Source organism: Gallinula chloropus (assembly GCF_964237585.1).
Source record: "Gallinula chloropus genome assembly, chromosome: 16".
NCBI classification, from domain to species: Eukaryota; Metazoa; Chordata; class Aves; order Gruiformes; family Rallidae; genus Gallinula; species Gallinula chloropus.
In genome coordinates this window covers 1,012,462-1,027,732 of record NC_140101.1, presented here as the reverse complement: position 1 = coordinate 1,027,732, position 15,271 = coordinate 1,012,462, and the positions used below count along the sequence as shown (strand labels likewise).

General features: G+C 51.1%; 1 protein-coding gene across 1 annotated transcript; it reads left to right on the top strand.

The window, feature by feature from the left end:
- Nucleotides 1-4,846: 4,846 nt before the first annotated feature.
- TPX2 (TPX2 microtubule nucleation factor) lies at nt 4,847-14,474 on the top strand (the record flags this gene model as incomplete). Its single annotated transcript, XM_084271426.1, has 17 exons — nt 4,847-4,949; nt 5,208-5,330; nt 5,501-5,609; nt 6,411-6,542; nt 7,068-7,118; nt 7,242-7,364; nt 8,257-8,390; nt 8,691-8,848; nt 9,544-9,715; nt 9,867-10,005; nt 10,533-10,749; nt 10,996-11,094; nt 11,752-11,928; nt 12,065-12,211; nt 12,731-12,842; nt 13,506-13,693; nt 14,149-14,474. 17 exons carry the CDS (start codon nt 4,847-4,849, stop codon nt 14,257-14,259), a joined length of 2,295 nt encoding a protein of 764 aa, XP_084127552.1. The 3' UTR covers nt 14,260-14,474.
- Between the last annotated feature and the right edge of the window lie 797 nt (nt 14,475-15,271).

Genomic DNA, 15,271 nt, shown 5'->3' with positions numbered 1-15,271 from the left:
GCGGGGAGAGGCGCCGCGCAGGGCGGCTGCGGGCGCTGAGGTGAGTCGGTTGCCGGGCCCGGGGCGCCTTCCCGCTGCTGGCGGCGGCGGGAGCGGGGCCGTTGGCTGCGCCTCGCCTCCTCCCGGTGCTGACCAGGCGCCGTCCGGTAAGCGGGGCCCGCGCCGCGGCCCTTCCCCGCCGCCCGGGCGGGTCTCTCCGGCTGCGGGGGCCGGTAACCGGCGCGGCCAGGCCGGAGCCCGCGGCTGAGAGGCGGAGGGGGAAGCGAAGCGGTCTCGGGGCCTGAGGTCGGCTGGCGGGCGGGATCGCACGGGGGCTCACGGCGACACCCGGGCCGGTGCCTGCCCCGTCCCTGGGGGGCCGGGAGGGGGATCGGGTACCCCGTGCTGCCGAGATAACCCCTGTGGTGGGCTGGGCGCCCCGGGAGCGGAGCGGAGCAGCGCGCTGGGCCGGGGGCAGCCGCCGAACAAAGGCTGCAGCGCCGGGCGGCTGCTGCCCGCTCCCGGCGGCCGCCCCGAGCCCGGCCCGGCGTGCGGCTGAATTCCGGAGCCCAGGGCCGCGGGGCTGGCCCGTCCCAAGCCAGCCCTGCTTCCTGGGGACAGCAGGGAAGGAAGGCAGGCGGCACCTGGCTTCGGGAACAGAAAATGCACGCAGATGGCTGGTTTGATGCGGAGGTTTGGGGTGGTTTTAAGCCGGAGGAGCCTCAGTTTAACCTCACAACAAAGGGAGGTTGGGCTATAAATGATTTACTCTTCCTTGAACAGCTCTTCTTAGAACGTCCTGACTCCACATCTTCTAAAACTTGAGCTGTCGGGGCTGTTTATTTTGGGCTGTTGGAAGAGAGGCGGGTCTGGGCTGTCCTCAGTCTCTGGGGGAAAGCTGTTGCTCCAGGACTTGGCTGCTGTGCTTGCTGCAGGCTGATGATAGCAGGAAGGGCTGGTCCCTGCAGCTCTCTGCGTGCTCATCTGTCGCTGGCGTAGCACTTGAAGGCTTTATCTGCCCCTTTGAGTATTACAGGGTGGAACAGATGTTGCCTCAGTTCTGCAGCCTGGATGGTGAGTTCAGGGGTGGTTCTGCACCGTGGAAAAACACGCTTGAGCTTTGGGTGAGGAGCATCAGAGAGGAAGGAGAAGCTGTAGGTCCAGAGTTTTAACAGTTTTTGCCTAACCCTGCTCTGGGAAAAGCAAGGATGGCTTCTGTTAGTGCTTGCTGGCATCACACTCGGAGAGTTCACCTGCTGGCTTTTGGTGGGATAGCTGTGCTGACAGGCCTGTGTCTCCAGAGAGCTGGTTTCCACTCCCTTGTGATGGTTTAATTTACATATTACCCCATAAAAAGCCTCTGAGAATTTCCTCTGGATTATCATCCCTATAAAAGTGAAGCAAAAAAGCTTTGGGTTGCAGGACCATAAAGAAGCTGCCAGGCTGAGTTAAGCCAGACACCTGGTTAGTGCAGCATCTGGTGGTTAAACAGCAGTCAGTGTAGAATACCCAGCAGAAAGCATCAGCACCACTGCTGCACGCTGCTGTGCAGCTTCCTTGGCCTTGAGGAAGCTTCTCTTGCTTGCTGCTGGCTGCTCAGCTTGGGTTTTGAGGCACGTGGACCAACTGGCTTCAGACTTACCTGCTGATGTGGCCTGGAACAGCCTTTTTGTCTATTTGGTACGATTTCCCCCCATTTCCAACCCTGTTTAGGGTTTAGCATAAGTACCACCTGTGTCTTACAGAGCTCCAGTAGTGTGATAAGCTGTTGTCTCAAATCCACCAGAGGCTTGTCTGATGACATTGCAAGGTGGCAAGAGAGAGAGTGGATCATCTCTGCACTCTCCTCCTGTCCGTTCCCTGCTGCTCCCCACACCCCAAACTCCCCCATCTTCTTTCTTTCTGACCTTGATTTTCTCCTCTCCCTCTGTGGCCTCTCTGCAACTCAAAGGCTCACAGGGCTGGGAGAGCCCTTTGTCCCAGGCCATGGGTGCTGCTGCTTGGTGACCATCAGCCCATGTTGGGCTGCTGCTCTGAGAAAGAAGAGGCTCTTCTGGTTAGATCACAGCTGTGAAGTGCTCCCTTGGGACTTGCTTGCTGCTGGGGCTCACACCCTGCAGCCAGGCCACTATTGTTTAGGTCTTGTTAGAGTTTCTCCTCTCCAACCTTGTCTGGACTAAATGGTTTTGGCAAGAAATGAACAACTACACTGAGGAAAAGGTGCTGAGCACATGGGGGATGGAATCCTGTCAGCTAATTTGGATTAGAGGGAGGTGTGAAGTTATTCCCAAATACCTACTGCACTTGCTGCGGGATCAGCCTTACTCAGGGTCAGGAATGCTTGTTCCAATTTAAGTTAATCCTTTTTCAAAGCTAACTAATCTAAACCAGGCCAAGGCACTCTTTTGGAACGTGCCAAAGCCTAGTTACTCAAAAGAAACCTGAGGTGCAGGGAAACCAGCCCTCTGCTCCTGTGGATGGCTGTGAGGCACGTGTGGCTCAGGGAGGGCACTGGGACCAGAGAGAGGGAAGGCTTTAGGTGGGCAGGAACTTTTATTAGGGGAATTTGGGTTGTCTCTGGAAGGGAGGAGAGCAGATCCTCCCCTCCTCTCACACCAGCAGCGTTCTGAACCAGGTGAAAGCTGATCCAGCAGAAAGGGGGTGAGGGTTCCCCAGCTGGCTCGCCCTGTGAACACCAGTGTCAACACACGTGGTGATGGATGTGGGGGAGAGCAGGGTTATGCTTTAACTGCAGCCTAGATTTATGTAGGGTTACAGTGTGCCTGTAGCCACCGTGCCTGCAATTAGGTAGTGACCCTGCTAATGAGAAGAAATTTCTCTACCTCCCTTGAGGTGGAGAGAGAGAATTTTGCCTCCTGTCTTTAGAGGGAAAGGAGATGATGGGGGTTCTGCTGTTGAAATCCCAGCTGGGTGGTTTAAAATTCCCCAAGGGGAGTGGGCAGCAGACGTCAGGCTGCACTTGGCCGAGCCAGTTCAGACTGCAGGAGCCTTGCAGGGTGATAAATCACTGGGCCAGTTCCTAACTGGTGGGAGCTCAGCCCCAAGCTGAGTCTGTGGGTGGAGCAGCGAGATGCCTTTCAGCACACTGCTGCTTCACAGCAAATCCTCTTCTGCCCAGGGCTCAGGGATGCACAGGGATCTGAGAAGCCTTGCTGCAGCATCACCTGCCTGAAACAGACCCTCTGGAGTTACTCTGGAGGAACTTTTACCTCTCCACTGGCTCTTTCAAGAAACTTGGAGTTTGACAGTCTGGCATTGATGTGCTCGGACTTCATTTCCATGGGAGGGAAAGAGAGAGAGAGAAGGGAGTCAGGGATGTGAGGGTGCTGATGCTGTGGAGGAATGTGGGCTCTACGCAGGAAAAAGGCTGGAAGCCACAGCAGCAGCGTAGCAGGGGACACAAGTAGCTGTGAAACACGATGCTGGCTGCTCTGGGACTGACTGGGAGGGTGAGGGGAGAATGCAGATGACGCATTTGATTTCTTTTTAAGAAGTGGCTGGTGTTGACAGAAACTCTATCCTGATTGAGGGCGGTAGGAAAGCATTTGATTCCAGCCATGTCTTGAGCTCAGTTACAGTTGGTTTTGGCACCGATTCCTCTGTTTGCCTTCTTTGGGTCCTACCCTGACATCTCCCCAGCCATGGAGCTTCTCTCATCACATTCTTCCCTTTAACTATCTCAGTCCTGAGCCTGGGGAGCTCCAGACTCCTCTGTGTGGCCGTCCTCAGGACGGTGATTGTAAACAGCCCTGGTCCCTCCTGAAGGCTGCTGTGGTTCAGTCCTGAACACTCTGTTATTTATGGAGCATCCCCTCTGGGTTGAGCTCTGTGTGGTCTGCCTAGGCAGCTGGGGTAGGTCTGAGGCTTTGTGGATTAAGACTCTGCTGCTTCAGAGCTGGTTGGACTCCTCAAGCAAAGTTCAGGTGATTTCCTTAGGGAGTGTTTCATAACACACCCTCGTGGGCCTTGCCCTGCAGCTGCACCAGGCCTTGTGAAGGCATCAAAACACCTTTGCAGAAAGGTTTTGTAACAGTTTGTAAGGGTTCATAACTCCATTCCTGGCTTTATTCCTCTTCCCCTGAGTTTAGTATCACCTGTTGACACAGGGACTCCTCCTGCTGTCAGTGCTCCACTAATTAACTGCAGGGACTGTTCTTGACAGGGTCAGGGTGCTGGGTTTGTTTATAGCCTGGCCAGCCCCAGGGTAGTGCTGTGGAATGCAGCAGGGACCCTACGCTGCCCTCCTTCACTTTTGCCCAGTAACAATGCTCCCCAGAACTCTGTTCCTGCTTTGGAAATCAATTTGTTCTGTAGAAGAGCATGTTTGTGTCACTAATTCTTGTTTGTAGCCCTTTGGAGGGAGAAAGACTCTGCTTTGCAGGGCTCTGGGCTCAGCATCATCATCATCTTGCTTTAGAAATCTCTGCCCTGGTAAGGCTGTGAGAGCTCTGCTGTGTGTGGTGAGGGAGGGAAGCACAAACAGGTTGCTCTGGAAAAGCTTTGTGTGTTGCTTCCTTGTAAAAAAATACCATTCCAGCACCTGGAGGTACAAAGAAAACCTGCAAAACTCAGGCTTTTTGGTCGTTTTGAACCTTAGCTTTGCCAGTCAGCAGCAGAATCAACCCCCTGCCCTGCTTATGGGATGTTCTGTCCAAGGGCTGTGAAGTAGAAGCAGGTAAATGTACCAAAGACTGTCCCAGCATCTGTCTCTAGAAACCATGCAGGGGAAGGGATGTGGAGAAGGATTTAGCTGCCACTTGCACTGGGGTTTGGTGTAACAGGTGCTTGTTGTCTGAAGGACTGTGGCCGTGCGAGCAGAGCTCCCGAGGGCAGCGTGCAGGCGACGATGTCTCGCTCAGAGTCTCGCTACTCCTTCGACGTCCCAACCCCCTGCATCAACTTTGCAACCCTGAGTGATGATGACACACACAACGCAGACTCCTGGTTTGGTAAGTGGCTTCCAGTGCCTGGGGTTGTTCTCTCTGTGGCTGAGGGCTTGGTGTGGGGCTTGTTTGGGGCCTGGCTTGTGTGCTGATGGATGAGTCGCGTTGCTCACTGCATCACTCATCACTTGTGGGGGGTTTTGGGTTTGTATATAGACTGATTGTCACCTCTGACTTGACAGGTGGCTTTAACATACTGAGATCCTGAGGTATTGGTAAAAATTCCCAAAGCAGTGTGTGTAATGAAAGTCTCTCTCCTCACAGATCAAAAAGCCAACCTGGAGAATGTTCCTCCTGAGGAAAACCTGGCAAAGGTCTCACAGGACAGCCCTGCTTTTCCAAAGCCTCCTCTTATCCTGTCTTCTGTTGCATCACAAGAAGTAACAAGTAAGCTGACATGGCATGGGAGGGAATAAATTTCACCTGCTTTTCCCTGGCAAAACAACAAGGTCTTAGTCTGGCTGTTATGGGGTCATCCTCATAGATTGGTGTCTAGCAGGGTCTCACTTCAGCACTCCTCTGTGTGTGTGTGATTTGATGTTTGTCACTGTTCTCAGGTGAAACCCATGGTGAAGCAGAATGTGTGCAGGCCAGTGTGGCTCCTCAGAACATCGTTGGATCCCTGACAAGCTGGAGAGCTGCTGCTCCTGCAGAGGCCTCTCAAAGGTGAAATACTTCCATTGGGTTTGCATAAAGGTTGATGACGGTGTCCCTAAGCAGGTCCTTGCTCTCAGGATGTACAGTTCTAGCTGTTCTCAGGTCATCCTGTGGGTCTGAAGCTCTCTGGCACAGAGATAGTGGATTGGGACAGCTTATCTGCTTGCTAAGCTAGAGGGCTGATCTCGGGGTGGAAATGCAATGCAGCGTCTCAGATACTTGTCAAATGAGACTTGGTAGCACCAGGAGCTCCTGGAATGAGGATATCTGAAACTGAAGTGGCTTATAAAGTTTGTTTATATCTGCCTGGGTTGGGCAGAACTCGTTCTTGATATGAATGCAAGGGGCTCAGTGTAGGCTCATATACCAGAGGGTATTGGGTTGGTGGCTTAAGCAATTCCTGCTGCGTTTGGGTGGTTGTGTTAAAGACACAGTTTGTCCAGGGGGCTGTTGGAGTTTGGGAATGCACTACTGTAAACAGTGTTCCACACATCATGTGTCTCCTCAGACCTGAGGAAAAGCTCAGGAGGGAAGGAAGGTTTAGATTAGATATTAGGGGGAAGCTCTTTCCAGAGAGAGTGGTGAGGGGCTGGAACAGGCTGCCCAGAGAGGGGGTGGGTGCCCCATCCCTGGGGGTGTTCAAGGCCAGGTTGGATGGGGCCCTGGGCAGCCTTGTGTAGCTCCAGGCCTGGAGGTTGGTGTCCCTGCCTGTGGCAGGGGGTTGGAGCTCTGGGACCCTTGGGGTCCCTCCCAACCCAGCCCAGTCTGGGATTCTGTGAAAGCTAATCTCTGATTTCTGTTCTACTCTAGAGCGGGGAGAAGACGGGCTCCAAAGCAGAAAAAACCACAGCAGCACAAGCAGCCAGCTAGAGTCAAAGTGGAGAGAAATGTGACTGCCATGGTTGATAAAGAACAGGCTCCACCCCTGAAAAGAATGAGAATGTATGTTAAAAATCCTCCTGTTTGGGGCTGGGAAGGGGGAATGCAACTATTTCTGTGGAAAGGATTTCCACATGGCCAAGAGGCTTCTCGGAGAAAGGTCAGGGGGAGGTGACCAAAACCTGATTCCTGATACAGCCATGTCATCTTGTTTGTGAAACCAGTAAGGCCTGAAGGAAATAGCCTGTTTGGAGGTAGAGATGTGAATGAAATAAGCGTGGCTTTCTTAAGATTCCTACTCCACACTCAGTGTCTGTCAGCTAGCTTTAAATTTGGCTTAACTTGTCCATCGGGCAGGAATCCTGAGCAGGATGTCACCAGGCAGTCATAAGCTGTGAAACAGTTGCAGCTAAAATATTTCTCAAATTAGCTTAACCTCTAAAATACCATCTGGTGATAAGCTGGAGGTCAGGAAGTTGGAAGTGCAGTCTATCAAATGTTGCTGTACCTAGATGAACCACAGTCCACCTGCCTCCTCAGGAAAAGCCTGACTTCCCAAAACTCAGTGATTCATCTTCCCTTCCACAGCCTTAGAGTACCAGGGAAAACTAGACGATCTATACCTGGGCCTGTGGTGAGGTAAGGCTGGTCTATCATACCTTAGAATTCACCAGGTGTTGGGGTGTGGTGAGAGCTGCAAGTGATCTTTCATTTAGAGCAGACTTAATTGGAGTGGTTTGCTGTAATGACTTCTTACCTCAGCTCTAGCAGCAAAGAGAAGCTGACAGAAGTATCTGCAAAGAGGGAGCCCCAGCAGAATCCTGACCTGTCCCCAGGGAGAGGGAGAAGCAAACTGACCATGCCCTCCACACCAACAGTGTTAAAGTATGTGGCTTTCTTAGGACTTTGCTGATCACAGTTGATTGAGGTGATAGATAGCCCTGGGGGGAGTGTTTTCAGCTTAGGCTAAGTGTGTGATGGTTCAGCATTTAGTAAACACGGGATCAGGACAACAGTATTAGAGCTGTTGGAGCGAGTCCAGAGGAGGCCATGAAGATGATCAGGGGGCTGGAGCACCTCTCCTGTGAAGACAGGCTGGGAGAGTTGGGCTTGCTTAGCCTGGAGAAGAGAAGGCTTTGGGGAGACCTAATTATAGCCTACTAGTACTTAAAGGGGTCCTACAGGGAAGTGGGAGAGGGGCTCTTCACCAGGGAGTGCAGGGATGGGATTAGGGGTGGTGGGTTCAGGCTGACAGAGGGTGGGGTCAGGTAGATGTCAGGAAGAAATCCTTTACTGTGAGGGTGGTCAGGCACTGGAACAGAGTGTCCAGAGAGGCTGTGGAAGCCCCATCCCTGCAAGTGTTCAAGGCCAGGTTAGATGGGGTTTTGGACACCCTGGTCTTGTGAAGGTGTCCCTGCCTATGGCAGAGGGGGTGAAACTAGATGATCTTTGAGGTCCCTTCCAACCCAAAGCATCCTGTGAGTCTATGAGAACGAAGTGTACCTTCACCAACTGAACCTGTGCAGAGGAAAGCTCTGGTGCTCAGTTGAGTGAAAAGCTGTTGTTACTGATGGATGAGGTGTGCATACACCCAGTGGGTATGCAGGACAGCACTTAGCTGCAAGCTTTGAGCAAACAAAATCCAGAGAGGTCTCTTTAAAAGAGTGTATTTTTATAGTGAATGATGCTATGAAGTCTGAGCTGTGCATGTTCCTCTGCACTAACATCATGCTGTGAAGCAGGGGGGCACATCTCAGGCTTTGACATGCTCCTGCAGGAGAGCCAATCCTTCGGGCAAGGTGAAGAGCACAGAGGAGCAGGAGCTGGAGAAGATGGAGCAGTTGCAGCGGGAGGTTATGGAGCTGCGGAGGAAGAACGAGGAGTCTCTGAAAGCAGCTATTGCTGGAGCAGGTGGGCTCGCCCTGAATTGCAAATTGAAGCTGTACTGCTCAGCTGGAGAGGGCTGTGCAAGTACTTCTGGAAACAAACACTTCAGATTTATAGTAAATACTAGGATTAGGGGCTTTTCATGTGGATCAACCCCTAAACTGCCTGGAAACAGGTTTGGGTTTTGTCCTGTTTTGAAAGGTTATAAACAAGGTCTACAAAAATTGTTAAAGTTGTTAGGAAGTAAATGGATTTATTTTCCTTTCCCCAAGTCCATCTACCCCCAAAAGGCTTCTAAACCTCTTCCATGCTCTTTTTCTGTAGGACAACCTGTGAAGAGACCTGTTGGTCAAGTAACAAAGCCAATTGACTTCCACTTCTGCACAGAGAATAGAATTAAACAGCACACTGAAAGCCAGCCTGGGAACGAGTACAAGGAGCTGGATTTCAGAGCAGTGCTGAGAAAGCACCCTCCTTCTCCGGTGAGCAGCAGCATGTTGCCAGCAGTCAGCTGACTACCTCTTGGCATCACCTTCTTTCTGCTTTTGCAACCTGTGCTGCTGGGTAGCCTGCAAGGAGGGTTACTGTGGGAGAGGCAAGCATTGGCAGGACAAGGGGGATGGGTTAAAGCTGAAGGAAGGAAGGGCTAGGTGAGATATTAGGGGGAAGTTCTTTGCAGAGAGAGTGGTGAGGGGCTGGAACAGGCTGCCCAGAGAGGGGATGGGTGCCCCATCCCTGGGGGTGTCCAAGGCCAGGTTGGCTGGGGCCCTGGGCAACCTTGTGTAGCTCCAGGCCTGGAGGTTGGTGTCCCTGCCTGTGGCAGGGGGTTGGAGCTCTGTGACCCTTGGGGTCCCTTCCATCCCAGACCAGGCTGGCATTCTATGTGCAAGCTCACTGTGTATCTGCATTGCCATGAGACTCTCAAAGTCCCTTTGGAAAAGGGCCTTTTAGTGTCAAATCTTCCAGTCCTTACACTTGATGTTTTAATCTTCCACTTGATACAGTTTCCTGATACGATCAGCTTGTGCACATCTCCAGAGCTGAGGCTTAGTCTAATGTGAAGTGTTCAGTGAGAGGAAAGGAAAGATGCTGTAACTCTGGGGATAGGAAGCATCGTTGTAGCATCCTGTGCTAACTGGCCACATTGACTGTAGCTTGGTGTTTTTTTTCTCTCCAGGGGCGGATGCCGAAGGGTCCCACTATCCCCAAACCTTTCAATCTGTCCCAGGGAAACAAAAGAAAGCTTGAAGAAGCCACATCAGAGTATGTGTCCCTTGCTGAGCAGGTAGAAGCGTTCCAAAAACGCACTCCCTCTCGTTACCACCTGAGGAGCAGGAAATCTGAGGAAGGTGAGCAGTCCTGGGGATGTCCAGCCAGGACACTGTCCACAGGGATGGTGGCAGAGCCAGAAAGATCCCTTTGCTACTGTACTGAGCAAACAGCCTGTGTCTGCTGTGGGCACTGTCACTAACTGTTAGTGTCTGTGACTTCAATTGATAGGCCCAGTTCCAGGAAGGATGCTGAAGGCTCGGCTGACAAACCCTAAGACCCCAGTGCTGCTAACAAAGCAGCGCTTCAGGCCAGCCACCTGCAAAACCACAGCAGAGTTGGAAGCAGAGGAACTAGAGAAAATTCAACAGTAAGTAAGGGTTTGCTCTAGCCCTTCAAGAGAAACTTGTACCACACTGGAAATACCTTTCTCATGCCAAAATGACACTTCTCAGGAACACCCTTTTTGCATAAAAGACTAAGCAGCATAAAAATACTGAGATTCTTTTAACTTCTGCAAAATCCTATGGCTCAGACTGTAGGGATGGGAAAAGTAGCCAAATCCCTTTGAAGAAAGTGCTCTTGAGAGCTGCTCTTGGGTTGAGTACAGCTTATGATTAGTCAAGTAAACCCAGCATAGCAGCACAGCCTGTGTATGCTGTGAAACTTTCCTGTAGAAAGAAGTTTTGTGGTTCCAAGAAAGCAATCTGTAAGATCTTCCTGAACATCTTGCTGCTTCAAAAGTGAAGGAGAAGCTGCACACAGTGTAGTGAGTGTGTGTGACACAACAGCTTCTGTACCTGACTCTTGCTCTTTTATGCTGTGAGAGATGCCACTTGCTAGAAGCTGAGTCTTGCCACGTACAGGATGTCAGTGACTGTTCTTTTTCCTGGGTAGGTACAAATTCAAAGCACGAGAACTTGATCATAAAATCTTTGAGGGTGGACCCCTCCTGCCCAAGAAACAGCCTGTGAAGGAACTCACACAACCCATTGGCTTTGAGTTGGAGATAGAAAAAAGGATTCAGGAGCGGGAGAGTAAGAAGCAGCAGGAGGAGCAGCACTTTGAATTCCATTCCAGGCCCTGTCCAACGAGAATCCTGGAGGATGTTGTGGTGAGAAGCTTAGTTATACCTGGAACTGGGACTGACTTAGTTATACCTACACCTGGGAATTGGGACTGAGGTGGCAATTGGCTTCAAAATGTTGGTAGTTAAGTTGCATTATGTATTTAATTGTCTTCAGCAAACCCTGTTTTTCACTAGGTAAGAACAGCAGTGAGTGCCTACTGGGCTAGGCTGTTTCTTGTAGTCTTGGTGCTTAGGCTTGGGTAACTCCTTACCACTGGCTCTTGTGAACAGGGTGTTCCAGAGAAGAAATCACTTCCTGTCACAGTCCCCAAGTCTCCAGTCTTCACCCTGAGGAGCAGAACGCGGACGACTGGCAGAGATGAAGAAAAGGTGAGTGTAAGCCTCCTGGTCCCCCTGTGCTGGCTGCCTTGGCCAGCCTGCCACACTTCGGCTGCTTGGCTCTGGTCTGGCTTGGTTAGCCCCTTCCCTCCTGCTAGGAATTCCTCCAGTGCTCATCTTCCTTTGTGCCATTCCTCTCTAACCATCTACTTGCTGGTACTTGTACAGAAACTGAGTCCTCCTGCAGAATGAAACAAACCAGCTTGAACAGGAAGGCACTGATGAGGGATTTTGAGGTGTTGCTGCTATGGAGGATGAAAGTAAATCACTGAGGTTTCTAAAGGATGGTGCTGTTCTCTGCTGTGTTACTGAGAGGGGCAGATGTTGGATAGGACCTTTCTTGTCCCTGCAGTTGCTCTAGGGCCCTGGAGGTGGGGAGCAGGATTCAGAATACATTGTGTCTTTCCTCCTTTTCCTCTAATGAAGAGGAGGGGAAAGAATTACAATCTAATTAGGATGAGTATTAGAACTGATAGTGATTTGGAAAGAGGGAGAGCCTGCCTGTGGATTGGTACTCTTTGGCTATCGAAGTATTGTGCTCTCCACCCTGATGCTGTTGTGACTCTGGCATCCCTGGCTTGCTTTGGCAGGAGTTGTACTCTCTTCTTTCCCATAAAAATCACAAATTTGAACCTAATACCCTTTTAGGAAAAAGAAGTGGTCCCTGTGATCAAAGCAAACCCCATGCCACACTACGGAGTGCCCTTCAAACCCAAGATGCCAGAGCAGCGGCACGTGGAAGTTTGTCCCTTCTCTTTCGACGCCCGGGACAGAGAGCGACAGATACAGAAAGAGAAGAGAATTGAAGAGCTGCAGAAGGAAGAGGTGAGAACTCACAGCTCCCTCAGGTCCCACTCCTTCAGTAAAGGGAGTGGCAGGATTTGCCTCTTGCTGGTAAACCTGCAGAGCTTCGTGCCTTTGAGGAAAGGTCAAGAAATAGTTGAAGCTGTTTCTTTTTCAGGTGCCCAAGTTCAAAGCGCATCCTCTGCCTTACTTTGACCATATCAAGCTGCCAGAAAAGAAGGTCAAAACCCCAACTCAGCCTGAACCATTCAATCTGCAGATTGATGAACGGGGAGCTGCCAAGCTGGAGAGCTGGAAACAGCAGGTAGGGTGAAGAGAAATAGGTACAGCCAGCCTTAAAGGCAGCTAGTGGAGTTGTGATTGACTTGGTAGTGTGAGTTGAACCAGACTGTGAGTTTGAGCTATGAATTATCCTGTCCTTGGCATGAGACTTGTAGTGTGGGTTAAAGATGGGGTTGGGTTCTTCTTCCCTTTAAGGTCAGCCATGGGGTTTACCACAACAGCTCAAAGTATTTTCTCAGCAGCTCTGTGTGGCTGGATCCCTTTCTGCTGACCATCTCTGTGCCTGAGGATTTATGGACATAGAAATAATATGCTGCTTTTCTGGTGCAAAGTCTGCAGTGGACACCTGAAACTTTCCTCAGGCTATTTCTGGCAGCAGTAACTGGCAGACAACATGTGACACAACTCTTTTGGCTTTAATTTTCTATGCAAATGAATTGCTCTGAGCCAAACTGGCTTTTCTGGTGTTGGGAGTGCTGGAGTCTGGGGGAGATGGTGGTCTTGTAAGACCTGGCACTTGATGGGCTCTCTTCTCTTGCAGCTTGAAGAAGACTTGAAAAGGCAGAAAGAGGCAGCATGTTTTAAAGCTCGGCCCAACACAGTGGTGTACCAGGAGCCTTTTGTGCCCAGAAGGGAAAACAAGCAGTTATCAGGTCGAGTATTTGCTACACAGGCTTGGCTGATAACTCAGAACTGATGCAATTAAGTGATGTTTAGACTGGCTGTTTCCTCTTCTTTATCAGCACAGCCAATAGTGCTGTGTGCTTAATCAACTAATTCCCTAACAGCTTGTGTCCCTGGGGAGTGGGGAGGGGGGGGAGTTTCCTCTCTGCTGCCCCCCTGTCCTGCACTAACAGGCAGCTGCATTTAACAGCTATGCTACAATTGGCAGATGATTGATGTGTGCTAGCTTGGGATGAGGGTAAATAGCATGCAAGGAGCTCCCTGTGGAGACAGCTGGCATGTCAGCAGCAGCTGTCAGTCTGTCCCTTCCATTCCCAACAACGAGGTGAAGGCATCTCCAGCTTAGGCTGGCTGAGACTTTGTAGGGTATTAGAACCAACCAAAAACTTGTTTGTACTAACAATTGTGTGCTTGCTCCCTCCTGTGAGGACACCTATGATGGGGTAACACCAGCCTTAACGCTGCTCACGTCTGGGCATAAGGTTTTATCTAGTCCTGAAGCCTGGAGGTATCTACTAACTACCCTTGCAAGGTGAAGCGCTCCAGAGGGAGGCTTCCATGTGACACTAGTGCTGCTCTGCTTTACCTGACTGTCTTTGCACCAATGTTATCTCCTCTATTTCTAAACTTAGAGAGCCTTTCTGGTTCTGTAGTTCCTGAAAGCTTTGAGCTGGCAACAGAAAAAAGAGCCAGAGAGCGGCAAGAATTTGAGAGACACTTGGCAAATCTGGGAGCCAGGAAGGAGCAATATCAAGAGATGCTCAGACAGCAGCAGGAGGAGCGTGAGAAGGAAGAGGTTGCTAAGCTCAGGCAAGAAATGGTAAGTGAAGCTATTTCTGAGCAGGGGCTGTGAAGTAACCCAAAGGGATGTGGGAATGTGCTCAGTGAATCGCTGTCGGTGCTGAGCTGCAGTAAGGCTGTCTTTTCAAGTTTCCTGTGGCAAACTGACTCTTCGTTAACTTGACAACTGATCTTTAAAAGGGGGGGGGAAAAAAGCAAACCCACAAAAAAAGGCAGGCAGCTCTGCTGAGGGGACTGAGTTCTGGAGCCCTACACACGTAGCTGTTGGAACAGAAGGATCTCTGTTAAAGCCCACAGCCCCAGCGTGCCGGGCACGTTCCTGGTGACTCACTCCAGTGCCCTAGGCAGTGTGGTTGTCTGGTAGACAGATGCCTGCCTTCATTCCACTGATAGCTTGCCTGTAGACCTCAGCTTCATCCTAATTGTCAGAGTTTCCTTTGTGTTCTACTTATTTGGAGGGTTTTTCCCCCCCAGGTTCACAAGGCAAACCCGATACGCAAGTACCGCAGCGTAGATGTGAAGCCCAGTGATCAGCCACTGACCATGCCCAAGTCTCCAAACTTCTCGGACCGATTTCGGTGCTGATGAGCACCCCTGTGATGACAGGAAGAAGATCCCATCCTTCTCCACTCCTGAGAAGTGGAGAGGGAGCAGTTGTTTTTACGTGACTCAACTCCTACACTTGGCCCTGTTATGTTGAATAGTTGAACTCCACCTGAAGCAGGTGGCTGAGGCACAGCATCCAGGCAGTGCCAGGCAGCCTCTCTCCCCTTCTAGACAGCTTCTTTTCTAAAGACTAAACCAGGTTTTGATATTGTATACAGATATTTTGTGCCTGAAGCAAATAAAAATTCCCTGTCTGATAGCTGTCTCTTGCTAGTGGGCTGAATCCCTCTCCTGCAGAGGAGCTTATGAAGGGTGAGCACACAAGGATGTGCACGTCTGGAAGAGCTGGGTTGTTTCTGTGCATCTGTGGGTCTTCAAGTGTCTGTCTGGTCAAGCTTAATGCAGACTAGAAGTCTAACATAAGTAACGTGGCTTGTGCAAGCCAGCATAGCACAGGTCTGGCTCGTTGGTGTTTAGATGAGTGCTGATGTGACTCTTGCCTGTGTTTTATAGCTCCCTGTGTATATTAGAGCATTAACCCTTCTGCTCTCCTCTAGCTGAAGACCTTCTATGTGGGAAACCAGTGGCAAGTGACTTGCTGTGAGCTGCCCCCCTGGCTCCTGGTTAAAGACTCCTCATCTCCTAGCACAGCCAGTGTGGGTAGCAGAGCCAAGTACAGCCCTGTGCTGGCTTGGGCTGGTTTGCTTCTTAGTAACTGGTGTGGGGCTGGTCTAGATTTGTGCTGGAAACTGTTGATGGCTCAGGGGTGTGTTTGTTCCTGCTGAGCAGTGCTTGCACTGAGCCTGGGGTTTTCAGGTCACCACCCCATGAGTGTGAGACTGGGGGTGCACAAGGAGTTGGGAGGGTCATGGCTGGGACCCCATGACCCCAACTGCCCAGAGGGATGTTCTGTGCCATATGATGTCATGCTCTGTGCTTAAAGCTGGCGGGAAAAGAAGGAAGAGAAGGGTGTTTGGAGTGAGCTGTTGGT